Source organism: Pituophis catenifer, unplaced genomic scaffold, assembly GCF_029215685.1.
Source record: "Pituophis catenifer annectens isolate HBS135680 unplaced genomic scaffold, rPitCat1.0.hap2 SCAF_3, whole genome shotgun sequence".
NCBI classification, from domain to species: domain Eukaryota; kingdom Metazoa; phylum Chordata; class Lepidosauria; order Squamata; family Colubridae; genus Pituophis; species Pituophis catenifer.
The window spans coordinates 28,337,071-28,349,721 of record NW_027256883.1 but is presented as its reverse complement, the minus strand read 5'-3'; the positions used below and the strand labels follow the sequence as shown (position 1 = coordinate 28,349,721).

Below are 12,651 nucleotides of genomic sequence, written 5' to 3'. Positions count from 1 at the left end.
AAATTAACATTTTTCAATTAAACTTTGCTCCAGAGCAAAGCAGATGATTTGTCCAGACTTTTAAAAAAGCCTTATTTGGCAAGCTATTAGACATTTGTTTTAACTTGTTTACTGGTAGACTTGTAGTCTCTTCAGCAACATTTCCATACAACTCTGGCAACAATGCTTTTCTCCATAGTTTCGAAATTCAGATGGGAAGATGAGAACTGAATAACAAACAGGCCCAGAATATGTTAACTCTAATAATGATGTATGGCATGTTTACTTTTATAACCGAACAGAGTGTGGGTTTTGTCAACGTAGTCAATATTGACAAGGTATTCTTTGAATTCTTGTACAAAATTGCAGCTGTCGAGTCTGGCTAATTCCTTGGCAGCTCTTCTTCCTGGACTAGAACTTTATAACTGTAAGGCAGAGGAAACAATTCAGTCTTTCCCAGCCTGGCAAGTTCCAGATGTACTAGGATCAACATTCCTGCAGATATATAAAAACTGTAAATAAAGCGATGGGCAATGTTGATTAGGAACAATGAAGTCCAACCAGTGTTTCTCAACCTTGGCAACTTTAAGATGTGTGGATTTCAACTCCTAGAATTCCCTGATCAGTCTTTTCCCTCGCTGGGAAATTCTGGGAGTTCAAGACCACACACAATACCATTGCCAAGGTTGAGAAACACTAGTCCAACACATTTAGAAGCCATAGGCCTTTAATAAATATGTTGGCAACTTTTAAGATTCATGGAATTCATCCCTCAGAATTCCAGAGCCAGCTAGGTGTTAAAAGTCCAGACATCTTAAAGTCCACACATCTTGTCTAAGTTGAGAAAATGCCATAGGCAGAAAAACATTAAGATAAACCTGACTGTAACTTAATGGCCAGTGGGTAGGAAATCCAGATTTGCAAGATTGGCTGATGAGGTAGCTTTAAAAGAAGACTATTGTATTTCCCTAATCCAATTGCATAACAAAGAGTTCTTGAAGATCCAAACTCAATCTTTTGTGTGATGTGATTTTATCGTAATAAAGGTATTGATCATGAATTTATGTTGATTATTACTCACATCTGCAAGATTTTTATTCAATAGTTGTGTAATATATTATTTATATACATATCTACATATCTGCTTCTGTAGAATTTATATTTTGCGGCTCTTATAATTTATTGATTCAAACAAGACAATTCATTTTCTTTTGACTATTTGCTAATATTTGTCCATTGCCTTTTAAAAATCTATTTTTTCCTACTATTCTGGATGCAGATCTCTGGCAAACCAGGCAAATGATGCCCTTTGCTTTTATTGCCTTGACAGAATGCTTTATCACTTTTTTTATGACTAAATCATCTACCAACAAAGGAAGATATTTCGAGTTTGAAATTGGGACATAGGTAAACAGTAGAACAGCAAGCAGACATACTTTAAATTGAATTATAGCTAGTAATCCAAAGCAAATGTCAAATGAGTGTTCTGAAAATATTTTAATTGGCATTTATTTTAATTGGCATCTAGAGAAAGCTTTTCTCTTCTTAAATACTTCAAATGGAGAGCCATCTAGTGATGTCAGTGGATCTGGATTGCATCCAAGATCACTGGAGCTCAATTGTAATCAAGTTAAGACCTGCTGCAAGGGGTCCGGAGCGTCATTCTTTCTCTTACCACAAAGTGTTCAGAGGGAGGGGGATCAGGGTGAAATTAGAGGTTTCAAATATTATTGCATTCAGAGGCAGTATCAAGAGCAATATGAACAAAAATGCCCAGAATCATGTTTGGCAGGAAACAAAGGAACTGATTTGCGTGTGCAGAAATCCTAACCAGATTTTTCCACTGCACCCTCTACCAGTTGTACTAAAAAAAAAAAAAAAATCCTCAACCAACCAACCAGCTTTCTCAGCAATAGGCAAAATAATTGGTTATGCACATTAAGGAGGCATCATAAACCATTCCAGGACAAAGGACACAGAAGACTCCATTTTTAATATATAAAGTCTACCATGTTTATTCAATAGATACACATTAAAGACAACCCCTGAAAACCAGGAACACAACTTCAACACTCCGTTACGAAGTGTACATATGTGTATATATATAAATATGCGTAAAAGCACCTATACACACATACCTAGTTCACAACTGCTTCTGCTAAACCAGAGGGTGTGCGCACGCATATAGATATATACACACATTTTATTGTTTTTATTTTTAAAAGCTTGCGATTAGCTACCTTCTGTTAACAGAGTACTTCATCCACAATCTCTGATAATGTTCAGTTGAAGCCAGCTGCTTTCTAGTTTTTAGATTCCCTTTTTCTTTTCTTTTTTTTTTTAATGGCTTCATATAGATTGTATTTCTAGGTTGTTGTTTTTTGTTTTAAAAAACAACTACGAATGCTCCAAAGGAGAAAAAATTGCAGAGGGGAGGGGGCAGACAAGGGTCATCAGAAATGGAATTTTCCTCTTCAGCTAATCAGAAACGGGCAAGAATTTATTTCCTTCTTTGGGGGGGCATATGGACTTGCCATGACATACTGGAATCAAGAAGCAAATCTCTGAGCTTTCTTCTGGCTGGAAAAAAATCCCCCTCCCTTGTCCCTCCCCCGCCCCCCAATTACCCAGGTAGTTTTCCTAGAAAGCTTGCTGAAATATGACCCCCTTTCTGAAAAATCCAGCTTGTAAAGAGAGGAGGAGCTTTGGGAAAGAAGCGGGGGTGTGGAGAGGAGAGGAAAGCTTGGACCAACGTGTTCGTCCTCAGGAGACTCCCAGCCGTTACAAAACACACAGGGTTTGCCCACAGCCCAGTCAAAACAAGCAGGGATAGGATTACAGTACCACGGCCACCTGCCTGGGAACACAGCAAAGACACCAAAACACGGGTGGGGGGGGCAGGAAAAAAAAGGGGGGGTGACCTTCGCGAGAAAGCTGGAGAAGGGAAGGGCACGGTGATCCAAAGCGGATTATATATTATCAAGTGTCCAGCAGCGTCTTGGCCAGGGTGCCCACCCCTCCTCCTCCCCCCCTTCCGATCGTGTACGTGGACAAGGTCTTTACTATTCAATTGCCCATGTCCTAACCCGCGCACCCAGGCAGGCGCGGGCGCGCGCGAGGATTTCACGCCAGACAATGCCACACACGGGATGGTCCCTTCTTTGCGCTTCCCACACCGAGGGCAAACAGCGAGAGAGGTAGGGTTTTTCGGCGCCCCGGTGGCAGGCGCCAACTCCAGCAACCGAAGGCAGATCCGGATCGTCTGGGCAGGGAGACAGACGGGAGACGGGACCGATCGACGGCCGGACGGGAGGCTGGAGAACAACCGTCCGGAGCCGCAATATAGCACCTCTGTCTTTTGCTTTGTTGTGTTGTGTTTCCCCGAAAGAGAAACGGTAGCAGATCGTCAAGTTGGCTCAAGAGTAATGAAAAAAGCGACCAAGAAGCATCGCTTGGAAGTTCAGGCAAAGCCCCCGCGAGGGTCTGCTTCAAGTATCTGGCCGTGGCTTGAACCGCCTCTGGGGCTTTGTAGTCGCAGCCGCTGGCCGGCGCCTCGGCGACCCTGTCCCCGCGCGTAGCGGGATCAGGGGAAGCCAAATAGACGAGGTCGCTTCTCCAAGGCGCCTTCCCGGGAAGAAGCGGGGCCAGGCGGGGTTAGGGCAAAGCTTGCAAAGAGGCGGCGACGGTGAAGGTTGAGGCCCCGTCTCCGTCGCTGCTACTGCAGCGGCAGCAGCTCCCGGCGGACGAAACGGAGCCCGGGGAGCCCGTGGTAGAAGAAGTCTCGGCGGCCGTCGAAGCCGCCAACTGCAACCTCCGCACCGCCTCCTTGATGAGGTTGCCGGAGAGGATGAGCTGCTGCAGGAGGCGGTGAGGGTCGCCGTCCTCTTCCTCGTCGTCGTCGTCGCCGCCGGCGGGCAGCAGCGAGCGATAGCGGTGGCGACGGGGTTGCTTCCTCCCGGCTCGAGCGGAGCTCCGCAACCAGCCCCGGCCGCACAGCTGCTTGGAGACCCGCGGGCTGCCCTTCTGGTCCGCAGTGGGCGGCGGCGGAGGGGGCGGCGGCGGCCAAAGGAGCAGCGAGGGCGATTGGCGCGGGTGGGACGGCGGGTGGCAGTGGTGTAGCGAGGCTAAGAAGCCGAGACTTCTCGGGGACGAGTAGGGAGCCACTCGGTCCCGGCCGTGGTGCCTCGGGAGGAGGCGGGGGGCCGCCGGCGTCCGGTGCTGGGAGCTCAACTGCAGCACCTCGCCCAGCTTGGCCACCAAGGCGTCCACTTCTTTAGAGCCGCTGCCGGCCGTCCCGGCACCGCTCTGCAATGAGACGGCGGCGCGCTCCAGGAATAGGAAGCGTTCTCCGCCCGGCCGCCGGCAAGGCATCGCCGCTGCTCTCCTGCCTGCTTTCCCCTTCGCTTGGCACGCGTGGCTGTTTCTGGGGCGGCCACCGCAGCGACGCCGCTCGTAACTGCCAAGCGAGCCCTCTCGCCGCACGCTCCCTGCCTTCTCCAACGCCGCTGTTGGTGCTGCGGTTGGTTTGTAAACAATGGATGACGCGCGCCGGGCGCGTCCAACCGCTCCCACCGAAAGAGGGGGGAGCGACACCTCAAGGGGTTTCAAGTTGTCAAGAGAACTGCGGCTTTTTCTCCCGGCGCAGTCTTCCGTGGTACGTCGTGTATCCCAGGTGGATATAAGAGTGCGAAAACCGTAAAAAAGGAGATTAGTTAAAAAGGTTCCTTCCTCTGCGCCTTTCTTTCCTCCCCCGTATGTAAAGTGTCTGCGTTCCCGTGGACTCGCCTGCTATTTTAACGTCGGCGGCCGGGGAGTGTGGGCGGGGTCTCTGTGATCGAGAGCAAGGGGCGGGGCGAGGGTGGCGTCATGATCCTGGATTGGAGCCAGCGGAGGTCAGCATGGCAACAGACGTACACAGAGAGAGAGAGAGAGAGTGAGAGAGAGAGAGATACACAGATACACAGAGCGTTGTAAAGATAGGATCTAAGGCAGGAGGGACGGCTGGGTTCGTTTGTAGCATATTTGCCTTGGAATAAATGTACACTAATTTATTCCACTGGGGTTTTACTCCCAAGTAAATGTTTAGAAGACTTGAATTACTACTAGAGCTGCGGAGGGGGGGGGGGGAAACCTTAGTAAAAAGTCCCAGTAGGCTTATTGAGCAATAGTGCTTCTGCTAAATAGTGCTTCTGCCAGCAGTTACACTCTCTTTTTTTCATTTCCCATAATGCCTCAGGATAAAGCTTTATGCTAGGCATTATGGGAAATTAAAGCTGCACGTGCTGGGATTGATCTCAAAACTTTGCATCTGATCTTCTTTGTAGTGGTTATCCAGCCTCTAGTTAAAAACTTATAATAAAGAGTCTGTGGGAGTCGGACCTTCCCAGAGAGATTCACAATTGTTTTATCCTTTTAATGTTAAATTGAAATTGCCTTTGTGACTATTGGAACAGGTTGCTTTGGCCCTGTGCTCTGCTACATCATTTGTTTTATTTGGAAGCAGAAAGTAACATATATAAAACTCTTACATAATTAAACACTAAAAGAAAAAGGTCTGGAAAATTTTAAAGAACTCAGAAGATTTACTCAAAGGCTCCTCCTTTTTCAAAATAATTGAAATGTAGACTACACAGGTGTTTGCTAGACAACCCTATGACCTGTTGGATCATCCTTTCGGATATTTTCCTTACTAGACAGACAATGCAAGTTTAACTTCCCATCCACATTCCCACCATCAGTTGTAGTCATGTGATACCCATTGACTTTTTCCCTGGCTTCCCCATTGATTTGTGAGAAGGTTCCAGAGGAGGTTGCAAATGAGCAACACATGACCATGAATAACAGCAGCACAATGGCACTGAAATGGCAAAAACTTTCCAAAATTTCATTCCCATGGGAGTAATGGATCCCAGTATTCTGTAAATTAGCTCATTTGAGGTATCTTGGTTGAACATTTTTTGCCCTATGATGCATTGTTTCACCCAGTTAAAGGTTACAGAGTTTTAGTGGTATACTAGATAACCTGTGACCCTTTGGGTCATCATTTCAGAGATACTTTCTTACCTAAAGAAAGAAACAGAATGACCATGAGCGGGAACAACTTCTGACTTCCTGTTGGCTTCCCCATTGAATTTCCTTCTGGGAACATGGCAGTGAGTGTCAAAGATCTTCCTTCCTTCCTTCCTTCCTTCCTTCCTTCCTTCCTTCCTTCCTTCCTTCCTTCCTTCCAGAGGTTGTTCTTGACTTATGACCACCACTTAGCACAACAGTTTGAAGTTATGACAGATCTCCCAGGGATTCCAAATTTCTGATGGCCACTTGCCCTCCAGTCACATGACTGTATTTGAGGTGCTTGGCATGCATTTACAACCATTTGTAGCATCCTGCAGTCACACAATTGCGTTTTATGATGGTTTTGCCAAAAGTAGGCATTTACTTTCGATTTTTGACAAAACTGGTCCATAGCAAACCATTGGTTTGCTTAATGACTGCAGCAGTTACTTAATGGCTGTGGTGTTCACTTAATGACTGCCACAAAAAAGGTTATTAAGTCAACCAATTATGATATATTCAACCAATTATAGTGAAGCCTAGGCAATCAAATAACAAACCAACTGCTGAGGGGAAGAAGTCTGTTTCTCTCTCCAGCAATATTCCATGGTGCCCTTAATGAAATGTGCAATGAAAATAGGAAAAGTCTATTTTTCTTAGCCTGTTTTGTCCCATAAAAGTGAATAAACTTATTTGTTTGCACAGAGTAGGATTCTTCTCCACACAAGTGTTCTCTTCCATTCTGTAAATACAGAGAGCATATTTACGGGGGTTTTTTTCTTGATGGTCTAGTATAGAATGTTCTTCAGGATTGTCTTGAAATGTTTACAGTTCCTTTTATGGCAGTTGTTTCCACTCTTCCATCTTGTAAGTTATTTATATTTCAGTTGCCAAACAATTCCCAGCTTTCCATTCGATTATGATATGTCTTCCTCCTATAAGCACAAGCTGTCTTCCTGTCTACGGGTTTGTGTGGGTGTCTATGCATTTATATTTCTTTTAAGAATAGAGCCTGAATTAATCAGAATTATCAAAGGTGTTACATCACTACAGGTAAGATAATTTTATATATATATGAATTCTTTGCAAAAAAAAGAGTTTAAAAAGTTAAGAAAAAATCTGTTCCGAACATACATATGTAAAAAGAAATTTTTAAAAAAGCATTTATTGCCAAGCAAGGGTCAGATTGTTGCCACTCATCCTTGTGCCTAAGTAGCTCAGGGAAAAAAAGCAACAATAGAAATTGGGTCTCTTTGCTTTCCCCTTTTTATCAGAAGGAGACTAGAAACTAGCTTCCTGGAAATGGAATAACTTCCTTGAGCCCAAGAACAAGCTGATTGAATGAGGGAAGAGTTCTTCCAATGCATAGAAGGGGGTTTGGGGGTCAAAAAAATTAAAGATGATAACTCTAACTACATGACTGAACCCTGGCCATACAACATACATAGAAAAAAGGCATGGCTTTGATTTTGTAATCACACCTGTCTTGACTTTTTTGGCTCCCCCTGAATCCTTCTGCCAGTGTCCACAAGCTCCAGTCCCACAAATAAAAAATCCAGCTTTGCTCTGGTTTCAGATATAATGATAAACGTCCCAAAGGTACTTTCTTCCAAAAAGCAACTGGACTTTCTTGTTTTGCTAGCAGACGTTTCGCTTCTCATCCAAGAAGCTTCTTCAGTTCTGACTGAATGGTGGAGAATGGAAGGATTTTATATTCTGTGGAATCTTGTGGTCATTAGCCCTCTTTCTGAGAGTTGTTGAGGCCACTTGAAGGTTTATCTCTGCCCTCAGGCTCACCTGAATCCTGTAGTCTGTAATGTTTTTTCCCTGGAAATCCTTCCATACTCCTACACCATTTGAAGGGTGTTCATCCCAAATGGCATAGCTCAGGGGTCAGCAACCCGTGGCTCTGGAGCCGCATGTGGCTCCTTCATCCCTCTGCTGCGGCTCCCTGTCACCCAAAATATGTGTCACAACTGCCAATGTGCGACACCCACTGGCACACAATTTATTGAGACCAACCATGGATAAATAAGCTTTTTTATACATAGCATAAAAGTAAAAAATGATATATGCAGTGTTATCTTCATTTTAGATGTCAAAAGGGTTTTGTGGCTCCCAGTGTTTTCTTTTCTGTGGGAAACGGGTCCAAATGGCTCTTTGAGTGTTAAGGTTGTCGACCCCTGGCATAGCTAAATGTCTGTGGAGGTTCTCAGTCATCCAGATCATGGTTGTCCCGAAGGCTTTCTCCATAGACACTTAAAAACAAAGAGACAGGCAGCTTCTCAAAACAACCCAATGTCACCTAAGAGACAAGCCCAGATATGCTTTTGATGTGGACTAATTTTGAAACAGGTTAGGGTTAATTTATATTTGCTGAGAATATGGCTACCTGAGTAGACAAGTCTATTCTGGTGGTGCAGAATGAGTCATCTTAAATTCAGGTCACTTATAGGAGAATGCAATATTATAAATGCACTGTTATTATATATCTCATTTGCCGGAAAAGATATGTGATCAGTGTCCCAACCTATTTATTTTTTTCATGTATATTAAAAAGCTTTATGGTTCTTCTCACTGCAATCACAGAGGCATGAAGGAAAATGCCTGCCTCCTACCCCAGGCTGATCCTTAGCTCTAATAAGAAGTGAAAGTTATGGGAGTTAAAATTCAAAACCTCAGCAGGTCATCAGGGTGAGGAAAGCTAATTTACTTAGGTGGTTGTACAAAATAAAGCCATTTAGGGCATTGTTTTCACATTTTTCTTTCAATCGGCAAGTCTGTTACACACAGCCTTGGAAAGGAAGCAGGATGGAATTTACCAGAATACATAGGAAACAAAGAGCTTGCAATCATTTATTTCCTTAAACATCCACATTGCCAAAGCATTTAAGGTTGCTACGTGACAACGAAGAATTGCCAACTGCATAGGTACAAAATCTAAACACAGTATTCCTCATCTTAGTTTTCGCTAAACAGTTTCAGACTGCATTTATTATTTATATGAGAAATGACATTAAGAAGCAATTTCTTGTCTTGCTGGTTTTTGCTGCTTTATGGATGCTTTATTTAAGAAAAGATAGTAGGATGCTATTTTGACGTTTGATAACACCTTGGTTAATTTTTTCCAATTGAAATATCCCATCAATGAATGTTTTTTTATATATATACAATTTCAACAAAAATAGTACCTTAGCCTGATTTCTATCCAGAAATGTTCTGATGTGGTAATGCAGAACAGGATGTTATGTCAAATGCCACTGATACTACGTGACCCTTTTAACATCAGTAGAATCCCTGAAAATATGTCCTATTATATATTACAAGGAGATCCAAAACTTTCTGGCATCATGTTCCTATTTTCATATTTTAGGAATCCTTTTACTTCTCATTTATCCCATGCTTTTTCTACCATTATTTCAGTCCATGTTTAAAGATAAAAACAATCACAACATTATATCATGTTTTATCTTAAATTTTAAACAATATGTTTAAAGAAAAAAAGTTCTAATGAAAACATAATGTAACATTTTTGCTTGTTTGCTTGTTTATTCAATTTATATGGCTACTCATCTCACATACAAGAAATAAACCAGATTTAATGTAAAGGCTATTATTTTCTTCACAAGTTGGGAAAACCTAGCTTTTAGAGTGCACAGTGCAGGATTGTTTCTGACAACCAGTAAATTCCTTTGTTTCATTTTTATTATGAATAAAGTTGAAAAGCTGCTTCACAGAGTGACATGGGGGGGGGCGAACCCCCATAGAAATGATACCTACTGCTTCTTCCCTAACTTTTGAATAAATTTAAAAATGCTTCATCCTAAATTTCTCCAAATCTGAATTTTAAAAATTATTTTCACATTCAAATTATATTTTATATCAAATGCTTATGGGCAGTTAACTGACATCAGTGTTAAAGCATACTAATTTATGAGTAAGATTGCCAGAAAAGATGCCTGGAAATAAATAATTTGATTGTTCACATCCTCTTGACAGTGTTCATGGTAACTTTGACTTTCAACAAATGAAAAAAAACGAAATGTTAGGGATCTCAGGTTATGTTTGATGTTTAAAAGTGGATTTTTTTTCTGTTTAAGTTTTAATGATATATTATAGTATTATTTCAGCTTGAATTACTTTGAAAACATGTTCTGTTTGGGAATCCATCATATCTCTGAAAAAAAGGTGTTTTATGACCTGCTTCTAAATTCACACAAAGAGCTGCAAAAAAAAATGTATTTAAAGTGATAATTCTTCACAGTATTTGTAATTTTGGATCGTATGTATCATCCATGAATATTTAGCAAACAAATGTTTGTTTGAATTGACTGATTCCCTTCCCTCTCCATAGCAACAAATACAGACCAAGAGCCAAGCTTGGCTGGCGCATTATCTGTGCATACAGCAACTGTTTTTTTCCAGTGAAAGTTCATTGAAAGCCTTTGATGTGATCATAGATTCTGTCAGTAAGTTTTATTTTCAATGTTATTGTTAATGTACTGGTAAATTGATTTCCAGCCATTTGTTTAGCAATCATTTGAAGTTACAATGGCACTGAAAAGAGTAACTTACGACCTTTCCTTGCACTTATGACCATCACCGCATCCCCAACAGTCACATCATCAAAATTCAGGTGCTTGACAACTGGCATGTATTTACAATGGTTGTAGCATCCCGGGCTCAAGTGATCACCATTCGTAAACTTCCCATCTAGCTTCCAACAAACAAAGTCAATGTGGGAACACTGTCAAGAAGATTGTGAACAGCCAATTTTACATAACAACCAGACAATTCACTTAAGAACTGCAGTGATTCACTTAACAACTGTGGCAAAAAAAAGTCATAAAGTCAGGAACAACTCACACAACACCCACCTTTTTTAGCAATGGAAATTGAGGTCCCAATTATGGTTGTAAGTCAAGGACTAACTGTACCAGAACTAAACTACCAACTGATACCATTTGGTTACATTTTGTGTTACTGTCACACTGAGCTATGAAGAACAATGCCTCCAACTATTAAGAATATCCACTACTGTACAATATGTCATCAGTGTGATGTGCCATAGAATTGTCAGCAAAATTTCAATTTTTTCCTTGTTTTTGGTACCTAATAATAATGCTTCAGAAGAGTCTCTTCTGTATTACACACTTTTCAACTTGAGCAATGACAACCTGTAAGATGCTTCTACTACTTTGGCTGATGCTTGATGGAGAAATCCCACAAAACCAACTTCATGTGTTTCAAATTTTGAAGTAGCACCAAAAGATTCCTTGGGTTTGTCTTCCAAAGACCTGTGGTTTGTGGTTTGCTGTAATAATTCATTCAAGGCAACTGGGTTTCATGACATCACAGCTAAAGACTGAAGGGTCTACTGCAGGGGTGACAAACTCGTGACGACATGTTGTCATCACGTGACATATCACAACTTTTTCCCCCTTCGCTAAATGGGGGTGGGGGTGGCCAGTGCGTGACGCATACAGCTTGCGGGCCCCAAGTTTGACACCCCTGGTTTACTGGATGGTCAGACTCATTTTTCCATGGTGAAAAACTATATTTATCATTGTCTTCAGAGTCCTTTTTTAATTAACTGTAACATATTGTGGGTATGTACACAGATATATGTAACTTAGTTATATTTAAATTTTGAATGTTGTAAAAGCAAATCAATTCTTCTTCTTTGAGTTTAGACACTTTTTAGATCTGTTCTGAATATTTCCCTGCTTTACACATCTTTTGATTCTAAGACAATTTTTGTTTCTCACATCTGTAATCAATCAATTAGAGACCCGCAGAGAAGCAGGAACAGGAAGAAGCAAATCAAAAGAATTGAATTATGTAGCATTTAAATAGAATTTAAATTGAGCAGGTAAATAAACTATAATTCACTTTCCACAGTAAATGATGCAAAAGGCTCTTCTGCCTCTTGCATCTGGCCATCCTTTAACAAAGGTTTATACTCACTTTGATTGCATCAACCCATGCTTAGTCACAGGAAATAGCTACAGATAGTCTTAAATTTACAACCATTCCTTTAGTGAGCATTCAAAGTTACAATGGCAGTGAAAAGGGACTTATGACCGCTTTTCACACAACCATTGCAACACCCCCATGGTCATGTGATTAAAATTCAGACACTAACTTAATAACTGCAGTGTTTCACTTAAGAACTGTGGCAAGGAAGGTCGTAAAATGGGCCAAAACTCACTTAATCGTCTCATTTAGCAACATAAATTTTGGACTCAATTATGGTCCTAAGTCTAAGGCTACCTGTATCTAAGCCATACCACTATCAATTTGATCCCACTGCTGTAAACTTATTAATTGGAATTACATAAAGTTTAGTATCTTGAGTTGGTCTAGATTAGGAGCCCAAACTCTTCAACTCATCAACCCCTTCAGGAACTTTCAGATTATTCATCAAGCCCAGATACTGATTATATGAAAATAATTTAATAAATACTACTAGTTGTACTACAAATAATAATGGTAACAATGGCATTGACCCCTTGGATAATGCCAATCCTTAGGTAGCTCAATACTGAGCTTTGAAGAGCCCTAATTTGGAGTCAGGTAGATTGTCCTTTTCAATGTGTGAAATAGTGGAATTGTAATATC

At 41.6% G+C, this 12,651-nt stretch overlaps 1 protein-coding gene across 1 annotated transcript; it reads right to left on the bottom strand.

Moving 5' to 3' along the window:
• Positions 1 to 1,967: 1,967 nt before the first annotated feature.
• Positions 1,968 to 4,633, bottom strand: LOC139315700 (GSK-3-binding protein-like). The gene has a single exon (XM_070942120.1). The coding sequence runs from the start codon at positions 4,348 to 4,350 to the stop codon at positions 3,634 to 3,636; it is 717 nt and encodes a 238-aa protein (XP_070798221.1). The 5' UTR covers positions 4,351 to 4,633; the 3' UTR covers positions 1,968 to 3,633.
• Positions 4,634 to 12,651: the final 8,018 nt, after the last annotated feature.

What these genes read in the sequence shown, in the direction of transcription:
- LOC139315700 (XM_070942120.1), bottom strand. Translation starts at nt 4,350, where the DNA reads ATGCCTTGCCGGCGGCCGGGCGGAGAACGCTTCCTATTCCTGGAGCGC.